The 23,886-nt window shown below is 41.3% G+C and overlaps 1 protein-coding gene and 1 long non-coding RNA gene across 4 annotated transcripts in view; one reads left to right on the top strand and one right to left on the bottom strand.

Moving 5' to 3' along the window:
* The window catches only part of LOC127571980 (uncharacterized), a 230,350-nt gene that overhangs the window by 127,618 nt on the left and 78,846 nt on the right, over positions 1-23,886 (top strand). The gene's annotated exons all lie outside the window — the stretch shown is intronic.
* Positions 1-23,886, bottom strand: part of nyap2a (neuronal tyrosine-phosphorylated phosphoinositide-3-kinase adaptor 2a) — a 126,491-nt gene that overhangs the window by 59,954 nt on the left and 42,651 nt on the right. For all 3 annotated transcript variants that reach the window (XM_052018770.1, XM_052018771.1, XM_052018772.1), the window contains exon 3: positions 3,482-4,029. In XM_052018770.1, coding sequence (XP_051874730.1) covers positions 3,482-4,029 — 548 coding nt within the window. The remainder of the gene's footprint in view (positions 1-3,481; positions 4,030-23,886) is intronic.

Genomic DNA, 23,886 nt, shown 5'->3' with positions numbered 1-23,886 from the left:
TTGAGATACTGCTCTCACCTTAATGTTTCTATACTGACTATATCTGCCTGTGTAATGGCTGTTGGTGTATGTAAATCACATTATTCTTCAGGGAAAATTATTAATAATTTGCACAAGGATATCCACAAATATATGTTTGTGCATGGTATCTCCTAGAGTGGACCAGGGCCAATTCTTGAACATGGAGGTGAAGTGCAGGCAGAAGTTGTGCTCGTGCTCCTGAAACATGATGTATTGATCCATTTGGGGCAGCCACCCAGTTAAACCTGCCCTGGCCAGTTCAGTCCATTGGTAATCTGACTTCCTACCCCACCTCATTCAGAGATTGGATGGCCCCTATCATAATCAGTCTAGTTGTATGTCCCAATTAGAATAAAGTGCCGAGAGGGAATGACTAGTCAGGATCCACAGAAAGCTTCCCAGAAGGAGCAAACACACAGTTGCTTTGCTATCATTCTCAAACTTCATGTCCTCCAGTTTGTCATTAGCATGTTCATGATATGTGCAGAGAAAGCCAGAATGCACCAGAGACACAATGGTCTTTGGCAGGTGCAAGCATTTTGCAGTCGGTGTGAATTAAAGTGGAAATAATCCCATGAAACTGTGGTTGGTTATACACTGACAATGAATGCAAGCTGAAATCAGTAGATCAATTAGTGGAATTCAATAATAGAGAATTAGCAAAGAATAGGAAGCAGTTCCTTTCTCTGTGCCCATTATCCTTTCTTTAACTTCTCAGTATTTAAAATTTTTGATTATATTGGCTGACATTGCCAAATTTTCACTGAGTATGGCCTATTAAAATTCACAATATAGCAGAGGATTAAGATAACTGTGAAATTATATCTAAGCAATGGAACAGGTTCCGAAACAAGGTTTCTCTAAGTTTTTGCTGTTTCAGAGCAAACTGTCTCCTGGCATCATAACAAGGCTATTGAAATGCAGGTGCATTTTCTGTCATTTTTTAAAATCATATTTCAGTTACAATTATTGGTCAAGGATCTGACAGCACTAATATCAGAAACCAGAACAACATACCTAAAAGGACTGACTGATGAAGGTGTTTAATATAAGCTGGGAGGATTAGAAGTCCTACTGAATGGAAATAAAAAAAAACTTGCTTACAATATGGATTTAGCTCTGTTTTGGGACATGAAACATGCATTTCATGGAACAATAATGTCCACTTGGCTCCCCAGAAGCATATTGTGAAAATGGGCAAAAATGCATCAAAAGAAACGCATGAAGAGCTTGCAGCTGCTATGCCACTGCCACACGGACTGCTGGGAAGTGAATCAGAGCCCAAAAGGCTCTGTCTTTGGAGGTGAGACTAATCAGCGGGAGCAGGGGAAGGGGGGTGGTGGGTGCAAAGTGGTCTTCCATGTGTCTAAGCACCCATTGTGTGATAATCCTGTGTCACTGCATTGGTTCTTGCACTGTGTGACCCCAAGATGCTGGGAAGTGGGAGCCGATGAAGAAGGTTGAGGTATGATAAACACTCACAGTTGAATCCAAGTTCTAGGATAACTTCAAACATAGTAGTGTAGGGGTATTGCTGCTGCCATGCAGTTCCAGTGACCTGGGTCTGATCCTGACCTCTGTCTGTGTGGAGCTTTCACATTCTCCCTGTGATGGTCTGGCTTTCCTGCAGGAGCTCCAAGTTTCTCCCACATCCCAAAGACATGCTGGTACCTTAACTGGTAGTGTAAATTACCCATACTGTAAGTGAGTGGCAAGAGTAGTTGGTTACATGGAAACTAAGTGGGGGAGTAGGATTGTTGGGAGTGGTCTCCCAGCCGGAATGGATTCAATGGGCCAAAAGGCCTCCTTCTGTATCGTGAGAAGTATAAGAAACATGAGGAGTAAATAATATCTCTTGGAAGCCTTGAATAAAAGTCAATCAGCCTGCTAAGCATCTGTCCAAAGTGTTGGATCAGCTTTAAGATGCTGGCATATTAAGTAAGGGCTATGAAATAGTGAGGGAAAAGGAGTGAGGACTGGCAAGTTGTGAGCAGGAAGCCATTCGACAGAATAACCAGGAGGATAGGTAGTACCAACCAACACTAAGGAATAGGTACCAGGTAACCAAGCCACAGGACCATTCAGATGTCCTGTCTGAAGAGCAACTTCTATCATAAATAAAGGGGAACAAACATTACAGATGATTAGAACACAAGAAAATAGGAGGAGGTGTAGGCCACTCAGCCCTTCAAGCTTGCTCCATCAATCAATATGATTGTGGCTGATATGGCTTCAGGGACACAAGATATTTGATACATCCTATGCAATGCTCTCCACCTGAGCAGATATAAAACAATCACTGAATGAGACCAGGGCAGAAATCACTACATATCTAAGGAGGTGTAGGCATTCTATCAGTCCGCAGAAACATTCCGGTGAAAGGGGAAAGATTTTGAACAATAACCAGAGCTGTTTCCTCCTCTGGAAACTGGACAAAGTACTGAGCATATAACAGAAAGGTGTGTATTTGTGTGGCCAACTCATGCTTGTGGATGTAAGAAAATGTGCACTTCTTTGTAGTTGTGTACTCCTCAGTCACCCTGGGCTATAACAGTGGCCATCCAGCTTTCCTAAGTGTGAATTCATTCATTTGATAAAATAGCAGTTACAAATCCTAGCTCCTGGGAAATATTTCCTGGGGTTTAGCAGCATCTGTCATTTCTTTTAGCAGGTGCCATATGATTTACATTTCAGTAGTGACTTGTTCTCTTCATATCACCATATAAACCAGAGGCAAGGTCAAGGTAGTACTCTTGATAAGCAGAAAGGATGTCATAAACATGTACATGGGAGCAAGCACTATCAGTTTTTGGGTAAGATTAGCTGACTTATTTTGTAGAACATGTGAACATAGCAATTCTAGATCTTTTTTTTAAAATCTCTACCACAATATCTCACATAACAACACAATACAGTAAAAGCATGCTTTGCTTTCCTGTATCGGGGACAATTTTGCATTCTGTGCTGCTCCAACTTGAGTTAGGTTCCAGCTGGAGATGCTAAACTGCTGGACATTGGCTTCCACTGGACTTTAGTCAGACACATCCACCATACTGAAACTATTGTACAAGAGGTCCGCGTGCAATGAATCCCCTCGCATTACCAGTTTACTCCAAGATTGCCAGGCACGCTGGTGGTGGATTTCGAGGCAGCATTTTAATTGGGAAATGAAATCAATCAGAGGACACTGTGGAACCGTGGAAGGAACATGAGGACATATGGGCCACTCAGCTCATCAAGCCTATTCTGACATTCATTTTGATCATAACTAACTTGCACTTCCACCAGTTTTACCTGCCTTTGTTTCATATCAGCTGCTATCTGTACCTGTCTCTTTAACGTCTACAGGAATTAAAATGGGAGGAGATGTAGAATGGAGTCTCTGTCCACCCTTGCCCACTTTACACTGCTGTAGTCCCTGCAGAATTTTAATCATTATTGGTATTGAAGGTTTACTCACCCGCATTTTTTTCAAGCTCCTTCAGTGCTGTTCCCACTGCTGCTGACGACCCTCCTATTGCAGCTGCTACTGTTGTTCCTCCCGATCCCGGCGACCCTCCTGTTCCAGCTGTCGCTGCTGTTCCTACTCCAGCTGCTGAAGCTATTCCTCCTGATCCCAATGCCCCTTCCATTCCTGATGTCCCCGCCGTTTCTGGAGCCCCGTCTGCTCCCAGAGGCCACCCTGTTCCAACAGGGGCACCCCCTGCTCCGACTGGTGCTCCTCCTGGTCCTGGTGTTCCAGTCAAGCCAGCATTCACAGTTTCTGCCGAGATGCTCAGCTTCGTGCTCGGAGCCCGTTTGGGCTTTGGAGGCGGCTGCTTGCGCACGCAGGCATGACTTTCATCATCGCTACCCCCAACAGAATGAAGTGACTGTGACCTCACCGAAAAGCCACTGGCACAAGGATGTGGCAGGCGGTCTTGAGGAGCAGGCAGCGTCATGAATCCCATACGAAAGTGTTTTCCCATGCAAGTGCCTTCACCTCCTTTTCCTACATCTCCACCTAGCCTGGAAGAAAATCAACAAGAGGTGATTACAACCTTGAAGAGGGATCTGCATTACATTTTTATCAGCATTTTGTAAGTAAAGACAGTTTCATTACTCCCTTAAATATAACAGAACATATTTACAATATCGGTGATGCTTGCCTCTGCCTAGATGCTGCCTGGCCTGCTGAACGTCAGGATTTTCTGTTTTATTTCAGATTTGCAAGAACTGCAGTAATTTGCTTTTGATTTTTTTATACTCACTTTCCTTACTTGAGAGATTGAGTAGGAACAGTGTCTATTCACTGGGAAGTAGAAGAATGGGAGATGACCTCACTTAAATTTATCAGAATATGAGATGATTGACAGGTTGCAAGGCTCTTTCCTCAGGATGGAGAGTCTAAAAACAAGGATTATATTGTCAGGATGGGGGTTAGGCCACTTAATCCAAAAATGAGGAGAAATTGCTTTAATCAGTGGGTTATAAATCTTTAGACGACTCTGAGAGTGGTAGATTTTGGACACTTATGTGCAAAGGATATGGGTACCTGGTAGGAACACGGACAGTGCATGTGATCAGCTGAGGAGACACATGGCATCTTTCTGTTACATTTTCTTACGGTTAGAACAAATTTACTTTTTTCAAACCAATGTTTATCAAGATCGCTTATTACTTTCAATGCAACAAGAAATAGTACCAAATCAATAAAGAATAAAAATAAGAATGAGAATAGTTTATCCATCACAGTTAACTCATTCTGTCATCAACAAAGATGGCTTGGATCTTTCAGTCTATTTTCGTCTTCCTTGCCAGTGAGACAGATAAAGGAACCTGAAGATTTTCCCTTCATATAGTCCAATGAAAGGAAGCCCTGGCAGCTTCCATCAGTGGCATTGGATTCTCCCCATTTGAATTTGCTGACTATAATGTATTGCTGAAGGAGTGCTGCTTTGTCAGATGAGACATTAAACTAAGGTCCTATCGGTTAGGTATGTAATATCTTACAGCACTATTTAGAAGAAAAACAGGGGAGTTATTCCCTTTGAAACAAAAACAGAAAATGCCAAAAATACTCAGCAGTTCAGGCTTTATCTGTGGGGAGAGAAACAGATTCAATGTTTCACATCGGAGACCCTTCGTCAGAATTAGAGTTATTCCCTCAGTCTTTACTTATCCCTCAACCAACATCACAAAAGCAGATTGTTGCTCTCCGTGGGAGCTTGCCGTTGCACTTCCTACCTTACAAAAGCGATCACACATCAAAAAGTATTTCATTGCCTGTAGCAGTTGAGGTGTCTTTCAAAAAGGAAGTGAATGGTGCTATACAAATGTCCTTCACTTTTTCTGTATTCTGTGCTCTACCTAGGTAATGGTTAGCACCCAAACAGTGAGGATGAAAATTTAACTCCAAGACTTCTCTTACTGACATCATTGAGAGTAATTTCTCTTGTTATATCATCAAGACAGAATGTAACAGCAATAAATTATGTTTGTGTGAGTGTGCAAAGTAAACCAGCCACAGGAGACTGATAAATTACCTAGCATGTGGTGCTGTTTATCTGTTTCGTAGCGCATGTTATTACTCTGTGCTCTGTATGTGACTGCAATTCATCACCTAATTATAGTCCATTTCCCAAATAGTCTATGTCAAAACATGTCCAGCATGTCTATTGGATACTTAAAAGTTTCTACAACCTAAACCTGGATATGCCAATCAAGTAGTAAGTCATTAATTACACTCCTTGGGCTCATATGCCTCACAATTTCAACCTTTTAACAAAGTTTATTCCTTCCCTAACATAACGGTAGTGTAGGGGCGGCAGGGTAGTGTGGCAGTTAGCGTAACACTATTACAGCGCCAGCGACTTGGGTTTAATTCCCGCCGCTGTCTGTAAGGAGTTTGTATGTTCTCCCCGTGTGTCTGAGTGGGTTTCCTCCGGGTGCTCCAGTTTCCTCCCACATTCCAAAGATGTACAGGTTAGGAGCTGTGGGTATGCTATGTTGGCACCAGAAGCGTGGCGACACTTGCGGGCTGCCCCCAGCACATTCTCAGTAACTGAAAAAGATGCATTTCACTGTGTGTTTCGATGTACATGTGACTAATAAATAAATCTCTCATATCTACTGTCACTGGGAAGATATGTACTGGGTCGCAGTAGCTGATTCTATTGGCATATAATTTACTTAGAGCTCATCCCTGTGCTTTGCCCCCCTCTCTCAGATGTGAAGCTCTATTGACTGTGAAGTCTATAACCCTGAAGACCAGGGCCAGGGGTGAGAGAACATAAGTCATAGCTTCTTGAAGTTGGACCAAAATGTGAATTTTTTCATGGAGAAATGGGTGGTTTTCAGATTCTCATCTAATGAAGTCTAACTATGTAAAATATTTAGAAAGTTGGGAAGGGAAACAAGCAACACATTCCAAAGCATGCAGAGTGCACCATCTAAACCTATAACGGAATTGCCAGCATGAATGGTTCTCAGTGGGTGAAGTGGACCTGAGTCTGAGTTGAAATATAAGGGGCAAAGGGCATTAATGCTTCAACAATACTTAACATATTGCTTCTCACAACTGCTGTGAAAGGTGTGAGAGTTAAGCAGGAACAATCCTGTTTCACGATCACTTTCTGCCTTCACCCCCTCACCCACCCCCACCGTGCCACAGGGAACTAAATAAGCTGGTATGTTTAAATATTTAGATTCCTACTATTGACATGAAATATCACATCAAAGAAAGTTAATCAAATGAAAAGACACATTAGCTGTCTTGTTTTCTCTACAAGGCGGCAAACGGATTTCTAAAAGGGTTCAACTAACCCACTGTAAAATTTACTCATGATCTCATCTCTTTGCATAACCACCATTGAAAGAAAGACCTGCATTCACATAGTATGCATGGTGTCTCTGAGCATATATTCATATCCAATGATTCACTTTTAGAGTGCAGTCACTCTTGTTATATCAGCATTAAGAACAAATATTTTGCACACAGCAAAACCCCAAAAGCAGGTCTGAGGCAGTTGACCAGCTAATCTGCTCTGGGCATTGATCACAGGAAGAATGTTGGCCAGGACACCGGACACATTCTTTACTCTTCTTCTTCTCTTATACCCCTGAACACTCACATTCATAACTTCTAAGAAGATTGGGACTGAGGCAATGCAAGATTGTTAACCTAGATTGTGGATGGTGCTGATACTGTCATTCGGTTCATACTTGCAAGTTAGACTGACACCTCAATATCAAATGTTTTTCAAAAAGATTGCAACACATTTTAAGGTACATCAGGACCGCATATAAAAGGAAAAACAAGAATCTCCACTATAAGGATAAAAAAGATGCCAGTGATTATTTCTTAAAGTAATTATGTTTCAGTTCTAATGCGTTTCTCCAGGATATTAACTTTTTCTTTCATTTTCCTTATAAATTCAATTTGCTTTTAATTTTCTCAGAGATAAAGAATCTCCAGTTTTTTTCTCCAGTTAGTTGAGAAGATGGATAAAAGTATAAAAACTGTGAAATATCTAAGGCATCATTTCACACATCTTATTGAAATTATTTGATAGTTTTGATACATTTTGAAATGGAGATTATGTTGCAGATGCATTGTAGATCATAAAATTTCTGCTTGTCGATTATTTTAATAACAGGATTTCCTGTTTTGTGCTAACACTGACTGTTCCACTAACATTAATAATCCATCCCACTCTATGGTTAAGTACTTTACTAAAAACTGATCACTCAACAATTTAACTATCGTGTTGAATATTCTCACAAATGGAATGCAACCATTTTGCAAACTGCAAAAAACGAAACAAGCTGAAAATTGGATTGACTTGATAGTTTAGCTGCTTTACTTCCTGTATTTAATGTTGTTATATCTTTTTGTCCAATGTGGGAACCACTGTAAGTAGGGGATTAAACACCTGGGGCAGAACATTACTGCAGCGAATAAAATTGGTGCCTCACAGTTCCAGTGACTCAGGTTCATTCCTGACCTCAGGTGCTTTCTGTGTGGAGTTTGCATGTTTCCCCTGTGATCAAGTAGGTTTCTTCTGGATGTTCAGGTTTCCTCCCACGTGCCAAAGACATGCAGGTTGGTACATTAATTGGCTACTGTAAATTGTTCCTGTTGTATAGGTGAGTGGTAAAATCTGAGGGGGACTTAATGGGAAAGTGGGGAGAATAAAAATGGGATTAGAATAAATAGTTGCCTGTTTTCATGCTATCCTGTATCATCAGGAAAGTACATCATGACTTCCAAGGAAGGGAAAACAACAACCACTGCAAGGCTAAAAAAGGTGCCAGTGATTATTTCATATAGCATTTCTTCACTGGGAGCCGTGATCCTTGTAATCTCTGTCATCCTACCTCAGCAGGACTTGGATCTTTTCCACCCTTGTGCCAGCAAGCTCCCTTTTGTATCTGAAGTTCAATTGGGAGGGAGCCGGGTCAAAGTCAGGATTAATCCAGGAGGATCAACTTGGGATCTAATATCTGCACCTATTTTAACAGAGACAACGATGCAAATTTCAAAAGTAAACAATTGCAAACTGGTGTCTGGAGCAAAGCAGAGTCTGGGTGAGCATGTGGTCGAAGAGCTGGAGAGCAGCTGAGATCATGGAAGGGGAGCAGTGAGAGAGGGTCTCACAGAACTCCAACTGGTGCCTGGTATATATCAGATATATTGTATGCTTTTCAATTAAACACTCAAGTAAAACAGAGTATATTCTCAGCAAGAGTGAACTATAGCAATCACACTGTCCCTGCACTCGATCTCTCAGTTTCTATATTTCAATAAAGTGATTGAGTGATTTGGACTCATTCCTATCCCACTTTTACTGTTTAATATTAGTTGTATGCCTACAGAACCATCAGGTCTCAGATGGTGAGATAATTCCAACAAAATCCCCTAACCTTGCACAGTCAACAAAATGACTGACCTATAGGATATAGACTTGAACGTGCCGATATCTGAGCCTGTAGTTATTGCTTGCATTGACTATACGTCCCTCTGCAGAACAAAGTGCAGCTCACACGATACCACTGTCAAGTATACGCACTGCACCACATGGCCACAAGGAGTCACTACAGCACCCAATGAGCCCGTAGCTTCCATGAGCACTTGCTGGAAACCTAATAGTGACTGCGGTCACCGTGAATCCACAGTGGCCCATTTGGATGCAACATTGCGGCATGTTTTACCTTCTGAAGTCAATGTTATTTTGAACTCTCTATCTAGGAAGCTAGTGCTGCCTGTTAATTTTCACACAATGACATCTGTCTTTATTTGAAATGAAAATGTTCATTTGTGCTCAAACTTTGCCCTGAATAAATCAGTGCTGTCAAGGCTTCCTGTAAATGGAACTGTGTGTGTCAACCGTGCTGCAGCCTAACATTGATTTCAATACAGCAACTGAGCATAGGATCTGCTATGTCAACAACATTCAGGATAAAAGCCGTCAGCTAAGCTGAAGTGCATCTGGACATTGACTTTTGGTTTAGGTGTTTCATTTCTAGGGGAAAGACTACTGCCTTTGATTTTACCTCAGATCCAGCTTCTAATCTGAAAGGTGTGATGCAAATTATCGATTCCAAGACTAAAAGATTAATTCTGGATGTAACCAGATATCAAAACACACCAGTCAGCTAAGTTAATTTTCCCTAGAGTAACACAGTAAGTAAACCTTACCTTTATATAAATAAATGTAAGGGGAGAAGCCTCCCCACACCCCTCTCTACAGTTGGCAGACTGGCGAGGCATTCTACTATGGCACCCTGACCTTATCAGTCGTTCTGAGGTTAGTCTGAATCATTTAGGTGGCCTATGGGAGATATTCCTGCCTACATTGTTTAACTGGCCTGGACGGAGGGAGGGAAATTGCTTCTATAATTCTCGGGATTCTGAGAATGCCAAGGATATGCTGATTTATAATTCACAACAGGATACATTTGGACTGTTATTGATTTTTTTTAACAATTGATTACGCTTCCTAAGCTCCATTGAAATAAAAATTCCCTCTTCATGCTAAAACAAAACTGTTTGCCGAATATGTGTGGAGTTTCTAGTGGTCACCATTTCAAAGCGACAGATATAAAAATAAAGCACTGACTTATTCCTGTCATTTACTCCATGACTGCTCATATTTAAGTGGTTAACTAAAATCAGAAAGGGACTGCAATTACTGGTAGAACAACTCTCCATCTCCTTCCATCTCTTCAGCTCAGCGGGTCTCCGAAGGAATGTCTGCCCCAGGAAATGCATTGAATTACAAAGTAAGTGACTGTAATAAAGCGAACAGTGACTCTGTCCTGTTATACAATGGGTAAAAGTCACCCTACAAAATAAATAGGAACTCTGTCCTGTTAAACAGTGAGTGACCTTTACCCTGCTAAATAAATAGTAACTGACCAGTGACACAAAGTAACCATTACCATGCAAAATAAACTGTAACTCTATCCACTTACACAGTGAGTGACCATTTCCCTACAAAATAAGTGCTGACTGTCTAGTTACACTGTGAGTGATTGTACTTCTACAAGGTAATGGTAACTCAGTCCAGTTGCATTGTGAGTGACTGTTACCACACTAAATAAATGACAACTCTGTCCAGTGGTTCCTTATCTGCTACTGCCAACAAGCTGGTGACCCAAAACTTGCTGAACAAAATGTAATTTTGCACAATAATCCAACTGCCCATGTGTGCAAGATGTTTCCAACTGGCTTTCATTTACCCCAATGAAAACAAAAATCAGGGTGCAATGGTCCTGTATTCCAGCTGGGATAGTTGCCCTCAGCAGTCAGGAGCAGAGGCTGAAGCTTTGGTGAAGAATGACAGGTGTAGATATGTTTACAGACCAGGTGAGGAGAACAGTGAATGGGTGAGGAGGGAACTAAGAATTATGACCAGAGTTTGAATAATTATTCTGGTTTCAATAATTTTGAGAGCAGTGCTACAGGCCATCATATCCAAAGTAAGGGAATATCCAGAGATCTCAGGATTAATGTGTGTATTGCTCTAGATTCCAGCATCTGCAGAATTTCTTCTGTCTTGTGTCAGGATTAAGTTAGGAAGTTTTATACCTGGTCCTTTCAAAGCAATCACCCAAGCCTACTCCAGGAGCTTTGTCCACCTGCTCAAAGTTACAAAATAGAATCATTGCCTGGAATACTTGCATGATGAATAACAGAGAGAATAGAAGCACATCAATGACTCAGGTTGCTCTTGGTCACATCTACGGTGACAAAGTGCTTTGAGAAGTTGGTCATGGCTAGAATGAACTCCTGCCTGAGCAAGGACCTGGACCTGCTGCAATTTGCCTACTGCCACAACACGTCTACAATGGATGCAATCTCACTGGCTCTCCACTTGGCTTTGGAGCACGTAGACAACAGCAAAACGTACGTCAGGCTGCTGTTTATCGGTTACAGCTCGGTGTTCAACACCATCATCCCCTCAGTACTAATCAACAAGCTTCAAAACCTGGGCCTCTGTACCTCCCTCTGCAACTGGATCCTCGACTTCCTTATTGGGAGACCATGGTCAGTGCACATCGGTAGTAATATCTCCTCCTTGCCGACAATCAACACAGGTGCACCTCAAGGATGCATGCTTAGCCCACTGCTCTACTCTCTCTACACTCATGACTGTGTGGCTAGGCACAGCTCAAACACCATCTATAAATTCACCGATGACACTGCTGTTGTTGGCAGAATCTCAGATGGCAATGAGGAGGCGTACAGGATTGAGGTAGATCAGCTGGTTGAGTGGTGTCACAACAACAACCTCGCACTCAACATCAGCAAGACCAAGGAATTGATTGTGGACTTCAGGAAAGGGAAGTCTGGAGAACACACACCAGTCTTCATTGGAGGGTCAGCAGTGGAAAGGGTGAGCAGCTTCAAGTTCCTTGGCATATCTTGGGCCCAACACATTGATGCAATCACGAAGAAGGCACGCCAGTGGCTCGACTTCATTAGAAGTTTGAGGAGATTTGGTACGTCACCAAAGACTCTTGCAAATTTCTACAGATATACAGTGGAGAGCATTCTGACTGGTTGTATCACCGCCTGGTATGGAGTCTCCAATGTGCAGGATCAAAATAGGCTTCAGAGGGTTGTAGACTCAGCCAGCTCCATCATGGGCACAACCCTCCCCGCCACTGAGGACATCTTCAAGAGGCGGTGCCTCAAGAAGGTGGCATCCATCATTTAGGACCCTCACCCCTCTTCACATTACTACCATGGGGGAGGAGGTACAGGAGCCTGAAGACCCACACTCAACATTTCAGGAACAGCTTCTTCCTCTTCGCCATCAGATTTCTGAGCGGTCCATGAACCCATGAACACTACCTCTATATTCCTCTTTTGAACTATTTATTTATTTTTGGAACCTATAACAATTTTTATGTCTTGCACTGTACTGCTACCACAAAACAACAAATTTAATAACACACATCAGTGATAGTAAACTTGATTCCGATTCTGGCAATTGATAAAGCCTTGAAAATGCCATAAGAAGGGTTGTTCAACTCACTAGATAGAAAACTGGCCTAATAATTGCTTGCTTTGTCATAGACTGGAAAGGAAACATCAGAAACAAACATTTCTGATTTTGGAGGTCTTGTCCATTGACAGAGCACCTCACTACATGTGATTGTCATTACTGGGGATCTTGTTAAACTGGAGTTCTACAGCAGAAGGCTAAAAAACTGAAGCTGTGAGACTCCTCAAAGCATAGGGTTATGGAGTCATACTGCACAGAAGCAGGCCCTTCAGCCCAACTTGTTCATATTGACCAAGGTTCCCATCTAAGCTAGTCCCATGTGTTTGCATTTGGTCCATATCTGTCTAAACCTTTCCTATCCATTAACCTCTCCAAGTGCCTTTTAAATGTTGTTCATGTACCTGCTTTAACCATTTCCTCTGGCAGCTCACTCCATATACTGACCACCCTCTCCTCACCTTTCATGCAACTGAAAACTAACTTACTTACTCTTTCTCAGTTCTGATGAAGGGTCCCAGAGCTGAAACATTAACTGATTCTTGTCCTGTTGATGCTGCCTGGCCTACTGAGTTTTTCCAGCATTTTCTATTTTTAATCACAGAAACTGATATCACAGTATACTGTGTGTACCATTCTCTATGATCACAAATTACGACCCATGCGAGTGTCATTGATTGCCCACAAGTACCTCATGCAACATGGTATTAACTTATTTTTGTTATGTATGACCTATGTCTTACAATAGCCAAATCGTAAACATGATTAACCAGGGGATTTTACATGAAAGCTAAAACATGCCAAAGGTCTAGATTTGTTGCAAAGGATGGTCAGATGTCAGAAAATGCAAAATAATAGAATTCTATTTCAAAGCACGCTGTTTTTTGGTGAGCTGTATGGATTATCAATACATCAGTAACTGATCTGTTCTTCAAAGTAAGTCTAAGCAGTATTAACCAATTATCTCCAATTTAGCAAAGGAAAGGAAATTCTAATGCAGCCAAAGATGGAAATATATACTGGCCCTGAGAGAAATGACTAAATTGGTACTGTCTCCATCAAATCCTTTGACAGACCCGCCTTGTTTTCAGAGAGAGAAGACCCATCCATCATTCTGATATCATGAGCAAGTAGCACAATGAATATTTTCAACATGATTTATGCTTTCGTTTTGTGTCTTGCTGCGTATATTTTGTCAAAGATTTTTCCATCATAATAGCACATGCTTTAATGAAATACCTCATCATGCCAAAATACTTTTGTTCCTATCACACAATTTGCACTTCAAGCACAGTCAATGTTAGTTCCGGTAGAAATGAAGCATTCTTTTTACCCCAGTAAAAACTCATGTGCAGCAGAGAAATATAAGATAATTCTCGGTCAGGCTACCATGAGACCTTCTCAGCCATTTATCAGAGATTTTTCATATTCAATTGAACCAGCAAAACAGATAAATTGGGTGGTTTGCACCTCAATCAACATAGCACTCCCTGGAATATGAGATCAAATTGGTTCAAATTAGCTTTTCTAATGTGATTTACAGATTGAGTTCTGTCTGCTGCATTTACGAAAAAAAGAGCTTTATTGAGTTGGTGACTGAAAGATTGTTATAGGAAACTGCTTCCTTTTGCTCGACTATCAGCTAGCCCAATGATTTCACTCATTTAACAAGTGCCTGTTAATTATTCATTAACTTAATTGTATTGGAGGATTACCTGCACCTTCCAATACCTGGGGTTTGTGATGGTAAGAAAAAATTTGCTGTTCACTAGGTCAAGAAGTTGGGGCACTACCTGGCTTGCTTTTTCCTATCCTGGCCAATAGGACCATAGAGACTTAATTTGCTTACTGTCTCTTCTCATGAGGGAATTTCCAGGACAATTCTGGATTCCTGCAGCATCCAAGGTGCCTCTGGTAGGCCTGAGCAGACACCAATATGAGAGCTTGGAAATATCCCACTGGGGCCTTTGCAGAGGCAACAAAATGTTCCTTGAACCTGTGTGTTCTGCAAGGACAAAGGTTCTGCTGAGAACAGGGACCTTTTTGATCATTCCCTGTTTTTCATTCATACTATTTATTGGCTCTTTATGCTTTCACCAGATAGATTAGGACAGGTGACAGTGAGGCACCCAAACAGGCATGACTGAGTCATAGAAAATTACCCTAGTTCTCAATGTTGTGACAATGAATTCAATTTTAGACTAGGATTCTCAAAAACATTTGTGTAGGCAGTTGTCCTCCACTAATTTCAAGTGAATGATCTTTAACTCAATCTCTTTTGAAATGTTGATGCATCAGCAGATCAATTGAAACAGATGCGAAAGGAGGATGGATTTTTCTGCATCGGAACATCAAGGTATCAGTCTTGCCTAAGTTGGTGGCACTCTTCCTCTGAAACAGAAAGCCCTGAATTCAAGTACCACTCCAACAACTTAAGCAATAGATCCAGGCTGGCACTCCTGTGTAATTTTGGGGGAATGGTGCAGGGTTGGAAGTGCCAAATTTTGAATGAGGTATCAAAGCAGGAGCTCCATCTGCTTTCTCAAGTGACCGTAATTGCTTTTTGTGTTGAGTGCAAGTACTTGGCCAAATCTTTGTTAGTAGTTATTTTGAACTAATACTATGGAAGTTTGTGGGAGCCTGCTCAGCCCAAAGAACCTGCCACATTTCTTATATGACACAATGACACTTAATTGAAATGTCATTGGCTCCAAAGTGCTTTGAGGCATTCTGAGATTGTGAAAAGTGCCATGGAAATGTCAGTTCTCTTTCTTTATCATTGCTGAAGTTGGAACTTATGTCAGCTTCTGTAGCCCTGAGCAATTTTGGGGAGAGAGTGTAGAGGAGATTCAAAGGTGTGTTACCTTGATTGGAGGACTTTAGTTATGGGGAGAGATTGAATAGGCTGGGTTTGTTTTCCCTGGAGTGAAGGAGGCTGAGGGACGATCTGAAAGAGGTATATAACATTATGAGAGGCATGTATTGACAGTCAAAATCTTCATTCCATGGTAACAATAACAAAAACAAGAAGGTATAGGTTTAAGGTGAAAACAAGGAGTTTTAAAGAGGATCTAAAGGTTAAGCTTTTTATACACAGAGTGGTTGATATCTGGAATTCACTGTCAGAGGAGGTGGTAGAATCAGATACAATTACGGTGATCAAGAGGCATTTAGACAGACACTTAATCGGCAAGGCATAAAAGGATACGTGCATACTGTGGGAGAATGGAATTAGTGTCAATGGGCAAAATGCTCAGCATGAACATGGTGGACTGAAGGACCAACTTCTGTGCTGTACAACTCCATGACTGTACGATTTCTGCAGGAGAGACTCATCATAGTAACTTTCTGCTAAAGAGCAATCTTGCTGTTGAACAGAAGAAATGTCAATGATACCAGAGGAGCACACTTGCAATACTAGATGGGGAATGATTCATATTTGAAGCCATGTATCAAGTAAAGACAAATTTGGAGCTACTGAGACCACAAGAGTCAGCCGGTGTGAAGAGAGTTTATGCTATCTTCCTTCTTGAGTGCCTTCAGTGGCTTCCCATCTCTGCTGAGTTTGTACTGCTTCCGATGTTATGTTTTCATTGTGGTTTGGTGTCACTGCTGTGGAAAGCTCAGGCAGTTTCCCTCTCCCACCTTAACTCCCACCATTAGTAAAATACAAAAGCAGTCATGGTTCAGGTAGCTGAGATCCTTGTTGGTGTGGGAAGAGATACCAAGAAAAAGACATTAAAAAGCATGTGGGATTCTGGGCTTTCTGAGTAGATGCCTTGAGTACAAAAGCCAGGAGATTATGTCAAACCTCCAGTAAGCACAAGTTCAGCTACAATGTGAGTATAGTAGCTAATTCCTGCCATCTTGTTGTAGGGAGGATGTGAATTCCCTAAGAGAGAGTCCAGGAAAAAGGTGGTGAAATGGTCCTAGGAATGAGGGACATCAGTTATATGGATAAACTTTAGAAGTTGAGATTATTATTAGCTGATGATTTGATTGAGTGTTTGAAATTATGTAGAATTCAGACAAAGTTTTCAAGAGAGTAAGAAAGGTCATGAATTTAAAACAATCGGCAAAAAAAAGCAGAAGATATATGAGAAAAACGTTTTCAGATTGTGAGTGTTCATAGTGCGGATGAATTCACAGCACAGATGGTGGTTGAACCAAATTCAATCATTCCTTTCCAAAGGGAATTGGATAGGTATTTGAGGGAGAAAATTTGGGGATGTGATAGAACAATTGTCCTTGGAAGGCCAACTGAATAGTGAGGGAGGTGGGGAGGTTCTGGTTAAAGGATAAAGCAATGGAACAGAGTGACAAAATGGGTAATGAACCAGAATCTGTCAGGAAAGGTAATGTGAGTACAGCTGATTAGTGTAAGAGCAGGGAAGCATGGGAAGAAGGCAAAACCTATAAATGATTTGGTTCAACATGAAACTAGGGTTTTAAATCTAAACAAAGCAAATACAAAGCTATGAGGAATGAGCTCACTCTGGTATATTGAAAAACTACATTTAAAAGGGTAGTAAACAAACAAAGGTTAACATTTAAAGAATCAACACATAGTTTATTACAAATATATTTTCATATTTCATAACAACATAGATTGAGGCCATTCAGTCCATCGAATTAATACTGGTTCTCAGAGCCATCCCATTAGTCCTATTCCGCCACATCTCTCTCTGTAATCTTTTCTCTCTCACGTACCCATTATTCCCCTGATTCTACTACTACTCACCTACAGTGAAAGGTAATTTACAATTGCCAATTAACCTACCAACACATCTTTGGAACATGGGAGGAAACTCATGGGGTCACAGGCAGAAACTCCACTCAGACAGCATCCAAGGCCAGAAATGAACCTAGGTCAATGGAGCTATGATGGAACAGCACTAATACTGCACCACTGTGCTTTAATGCAAAAAAAATCAACAGGCAATGTTTAACAAGGGATTCAAAGATAGTATTGGGTAAAAGGAAAAGGCTTATATTGTTACCAAGAAGAGCAGTAAACCTGAGGATTGGGAATGTGTCAAAGTTCGGCAAAGAAGGACTAAGAAGTATGAGAATCATCTAGCGAGAAAGATAAAAGACTGGAAAATCTTCCATAGATATGCAAAAGGGAAAATATTAGCAAAAGTTAATGTGCGTCCCTTTCAGACTGAGATCAAGAGAAATTATGCTGGAGAATAAAGAGTAAGAAAATGGCAGAGAATTGAAACAAATATGACTGTCTTCATGGAAGGAGTCAAAGAAAACTTGTTGGAAATAGTGGGTAATGAACGAATGAAGAGCCCAAAGAAATTAGTATCAGTTGAAAAAAAGTGTAAGAGGAAGGAAAGGGACTGAAATCAATGTCTCCAGTTCCTGCAACACAAGGTTGTGAAAGAACGAGCAATGAAGACAATGAATTTGATGGTTTTTATCAAAGAATTATTAAATTCAATGAATTTAAGGAAGAAGGGAGAGAAAACAGGGATTGACATGCCAATTAGCCTGACAGCAATTGCAGGGAAAGTGTTCAAATTTATTACCAAGCAAGTGATGAAAGAGTACTTAGAGAATAATAAGTGGATTAGGTAGATCCAGTGTGGATTTGTGAAAGGGTGAAATGTTGCCAGAACTGAAGGGCTTAAGTTATAAGGAGAGACTGCATAGGCTGGGACTTTTTTCCCTGAAATGAAGGAGGCCGAAGGGTGACCTTACAGAGGTTTATAAAATTATGAGTGCAATTGGTAAGATGGATCATCACAGTCTTTTTCCTGGAGTAAGGGAGTCCAAAACAAGAGGGCATAGGCTTAAGGTGATGGAGGAAAAATATAAAGGGAACCTGAGAGGAAAGTTTTTCACACAGAGGGTGTTGGGTATATGGAACGAGCTACAGCGGAAGTGGTAGAGGCGGATACAATGATAACTTTTAAAAGAAATTTGGACAGGTATATGGATCAGATTAGATCAGATCAGTTTATTGCCATATACATCAGAGGGCAATGAAGTTCCTTGCTCATGTGAGGCTCACAGAGTAAACTGTGTAAATGGTAATAATAAATACAACAATAAATACAGCGACAAGCCCAAAAGAACAGTCTGGTGCAAAGATAGTACTGCAAACTGAAGTAGTGCAAAAAGAAATGCTAAAGTGACAATAATAGTATGACAGAGAGAGATAGAATTAAGAATCCGAGAACGTGGCAGCGTCACTGGGAAGGGGATGTGAATGAGGTGATTGGTTCAGAAGTCTGATAGCAGTGGGGAAGAAGCTGTTCTTGAGTCTGCTCAGAACTTCAGGCTTTCAGGTTCCTATATCTTCTCCCAGAGAAAAGGGAATAGGGTGTCGGACATCCTTGACAATACTGTTAGCATTCCTGAATCAATGCACCATGAAGATGGGCTGGATGGAAAGAAGAACGAGAGCAATCTCATTGAAAAGTACATAATTCTTACAGGATGTGATGGGGTAGCTACAAATGTTATGTTTCTTCCCACTGTGACGTCCAGAATCAAGGGTCACAGTTTCAATGTAAGGGACCTGCCTTTCAGCACTGAGATGAAAGGATATTTCTTCACCAAAAGGGTAGTGATTCTTTGGAATTCTCCACCTAAGAGGGCTATGAAAGCTCAAGTCACTCAGTCAAGACAGAGATTGATAGTATTTTTGAATATGAAGTGATTCAAGAGATAGGAAATCAGTGCAGGAAAGAGGAAAAGATCGATCATGACCATTTTGAATGCTGGAGAGCAAAATACTTCTCTTTCTTATCCTTCTTATCTTATGACACAAACTCCATGTGATGAGAAGTGTTACTGACTGAGAAAAGTGGAGTCCTCCCCCATTTTTTCCAATCAGAGATGATGAATGGTTGACATTGAATCTATATTTTCCATTTGACTTTACCACCAAAGTCAAAATAAGATCAGGGACATGAAGTACATCAGGAATACAAGACACACTGTTTCTGGGATTAGAAAAACAGTTGGATGTGAAGTGTGCAAAGCATCTAAAGCACCAAAAGCATCTAAACTAGTGTGCAGTGTCTCAAGCGTTCACACCCAACAGTCTGTTTCTATTTTTCATCAGTTGTGCCAGCTCCCAGTGACTTGCAAGAGGAGCCTCAGAGCTCAAGCATTATCCAAGCAAAAAGTACAGCTATCATTGGCCAATCATCCCCGGACCAGAAGCTCCCTTCTGTTAGTCAGACTGAGGTCTGTGCTATTTAAGATATTCTTTGGCAGAATTGCCTGGGAGAACATGTAATTATTTTAGATAATTGGGAGTTCAGGCACCTGAGAGATTTCTGTGCATTAACCCTGCAGGCAGGCAGAACATGGAGATGCACAGTAGTAATGGTTGAGACGACAGTGTTCCAGAGTATTAAAGATGAGCCACTCCAGCTTTGTCCTAAAACAGTGAATTGATACTGCAACAATGCAAGTCTTACAAAAATAATTTCAGGAGAGACTCATCTGGAAAAAAAGGCTTTTATGTTTAATTCTGCTTTATTAATCTGTTCAGATGGGCCTTCATTAGACTGTGAACAGATCAAAAGCCCCATGATTGTTAAACTGCATTGTTCATTTAGCATTCCAAATACTCCTGATACGTATATGTTTCTCCCTGCTGCTCATTTGGTTACACTGTGGATTTAATTGTTCAAACAGTGGACAAACACCGAACACGTGCGTATGACTTTCCTTTGTCCCCTAATGTTGCGGAAACCTTAACCTATTCCAAACAAATGTATTTTTAATTATTTCTGCCTTTTTTCTTACTTAATTATTCAAAAGGCTTTGAAGTTGATTTTGGCCCTTTTCAAAAAATTGTTTTAAAATTTTTATAATTATTTATTAAATATTTAATAGATTTTGCATGTTTCTTGATACGAGGTTTTCGTTTTCAACAACATTCTTTTTCAACAAAAAAATTAAAATTGGGAACACAGTGCAAATGACATGGAGCCTGCAATTTTCCTTCTGCATCCTCCCTGCATCTGATACCTCATGCACAGAGGAGCCCAGAAATGCAGAGTGGCATCCAACAGTGTGCTAATTCAGCGTGCTCTTCTTGGAATTCCATCCAAGTGTGTTTGGTGGCTCTTTGCATAATCAGTCTTTCCTAGTGCTTGTGAATCTGGTGCCCATTAAGTAACGTGCTCTTTAATTAATGTGCCTTCTGATCCCTCAGTTGTATCAAACCACATCCCTCACCAAGCTGACAACCTTTGCTTAACTCCCCATCCTCCATCCAAGCTTAAGACTCTTGTGTGGCCACCAATGGACCTCCACCTCTCCCCTGCTTCTCCACCAAGCTGCTGACCCAGTTTGGTCACAAAGAATACGGATAAGGTCTTCGATGGGCCAGACTATCCAGGAAGGCAGATGGATTTGCACAATGAAATGATTTGGTGCATTGGAAGCTAACTTTAATCCTGCAGTGGGGACCTCAACCTCCAGCCTTAAACAGGGCTTTGGGCAGAGTGATGGTAATAGAGTTGTACAGCACAGAAACAGGCTCTTCAGCCCATCATGTCCATGCCGACCTTTTTGCCCATCTGCACGCATCCCATTTGCCCACATGAGGACCATGACCTTCTATGCCTCGCCTATTTAAGCGCCTGTCTAAATGCTCCTTAAGCATAGTGATTGTATCTGATTCCACCATCTCCTCTGGCAGCACGTTCCAGATATCAACCACTCTCTGTGTAATAAACAACCCTCATATCCCCTTTAAAGTTCCTTTCTCTCACCTTAAACCTATGTTCTCATGTTTATGCTGCCTCTATCATGGGAAAAAGAATCTGCTATCTATCCTATCTATGCCCCTTATAATTTTATGTACCTCGATCAGGTCACCCCTCAGCCTCCTTCAACCCAAGAAAAGCCCCAGGCAATCCAATCTCTTCCCGTAACAAGTCTTCCAATCCAGGCCACGTTCTGGTGAATCTCCACTGCACTCACTCCAGGGCAACCAAGTCCTTCCTATAGTGTGGCAACCAGAACTGTACACCACGTTGCAGCATAACCTCCCAACTTTTATATTCTATGCCTTGACCAAGGAAGGAAAGCATGTCAAATGTCTTCTTCACCACCCTATATCTCTGTATTTTCACTTTAAGGGAACTATGGAATTGAACTCGAAGGTCCCTCTGGTCATCAACGTTCCTTCATTCCCTACCATTTGCTTTCCCACCTGTAATGAGTTCACTTGGGTTTATTGCTCTCCTTGCTCCCTATATGGACCTATGCTCCTGTCGAGAACCCTGCTCCTCCTCCTCCCTCTTCCAGAGTTTGCCTTGCTCTACGCACACTCTGCTCATTTTCCCAGCCACACCTACTCCAGCTGGAATGCCTGCTGGTGTACCCATGCCTGGCAGCATCTGATTTGTGCAGAGTTCCCAAAGTCAGCAAGAAGTCTCTCACTACTTTCCACGCTGATCCTTATAAACCTTCATAATTGAAACAGCTGTGGAATTCACCAAATACATAAATTATATTGATAACTGCGTCACCCCTCCAAAGAAAAGCCAACTGGCAACCAATTCGTAAGTAGTTGATACTCTCTATACAAAGTGCCAGTAGAGTGTGCTACATGTTACTTACTGAACTGGGTGATGGTAAGTGAGGGTATTGATTGGTACAGGGAAATCCAAACAGCAGGGCTGGCATTGCATGCTAATGGATATTACGGCCTATCTTGTCTGCATACTTCTGGTGGATATTGCCAGCATGCTAAAACCTTTGCAAAAATGGCATCCATTGCAATTCACAGCAGATGTATGCATGCACCACAGACACCATCTTGCTCCCTGATGGCATTGTAAAACTCAATCAATGTCATCCAATTTCTCCATGTGAACTCTCTCTCAAAACATTTCATCATCCTGGCCCATCACTCGTAGGTAATACTACTGACAGCTGGTAGGACATAGGATCCATCAGCCTTGGGATTATATCACAACTTAATAACATAAGATTGCACAGTACGTTTAAGTGAACTCTACTTATTCTTCTATTTTGTGAATAAATGACTAGATAACCATCTCCACCAAAACTGAAGCTGGGAGAAAATTCATTTGAAATGAAGGGGTTGAAATTCACTTGGTTCCAGCTCCAAACTTCTTCAGAGAATCTGTTACCCATTGTCATCCCTTCAATTCCATAATTTTTACCCCTTAGTGCTTATATGTTATCATTTGATCTTAAATCTTTGAAGCTTATGTTTTGTTTCAGTAGTGTCCAAAGATATATGATATGGTGCAGCTAAGCATGAAATGGTTCAGAAATATTTGGGATAATTTATTTGTATAGCTTCATGAAATATTAATAATGCATATCATGTATCAGAAAAATGCATGATGATTTTGCAATAGCAGAAAATCATTTGTGACTATATAATTTATACTGTTATGCCATCATTATGTATAAATATAAATTATATGGATGATAAGTAATATACCATTATAACTCACCAGGTACCAAATGAAATAAGGGTGTTATATTTACTAAAACACAAATGATGAGTTCACCAAAAAAATTACAGTGTCCAGTATAGCGAAATACATAAGAAGCTATATTTGAGCTCTTATTAAAATTTATTCAGTTGTTTTGGGTGTCAGTGGATGAACTGAGAGATCCACTCCCTACTGAAGGAGAGGACTGCTGCACACAAATCTGGTGATCCTGATTTGTACAAGAAATCGAGGTATGACCTTCGGAAAGCTATCAGGGATGCTAAGAGACAATACTGACTCAAAATAGAGTCCCTGACCAGCCGTCAGTTCTGGCAGGGTTTACATGCCGTAACAGGCTACAAGATGAAGTCGGGCTGCATAGCTAACAACAACGCATCCCTTCTGGATGAACTTAATGCATTCTATGCACGTTTTGAATAGAAGGGAAGTGGATTGTCACCATTCACCCTGAGAGCCACCAATGAAGCTGAACCTGTGATCACAGTGGAGGACGTAAGATCAGTCTTCCGGAGAGTAATCAGCCTTTCCGGACAGAGGAAAGCAACTGGCCCAGATGGTGTCCCTGGCTGTGTGATCAGATCTTGTGCTGATCAGCTGGCAGAAGTACTTGCAGTCATATTTAATGTCTCCCTGCTTCAAGCTCAGGTTTCCACCTGTTTTAAGAAGACCATCCCGGTACCGAAGTAAAGCAAGGTAACATGCCTCAATGACTATCGACCAGTGGCTCTGACATCCACCATCATGAAGTGCTTTGAGAGGTCGGTCATGGCATGCATCAACTGCAACATACCAGACAACCTGGACCCATTGCAATTCATCTATCGCCAAAACAAGTCTACAGTGGATGCCATCTCCCTAGCCCTACACTCAGCTCTGGAGCATCTGGACAGTAAAGACACCTA

Source organism: Pristis pectinata, chromosome 6, assembly GCF_009764475.1.
Source record: "Pristis pectinata isolate sPriPec2 chromosome 6, sPriPec2.1.pri, whole genome shotgun sequence".
Classification (NCBI taxonomy): Eukaryota; Metazoa; Chordata; class Chondrichthyes; order Rhinopristiformes; family Pristidae; genus Pristis; species Pristis pectinata.
This window is presented reverse-complemented; position numbering and strand designations above follow the sequence as displayed.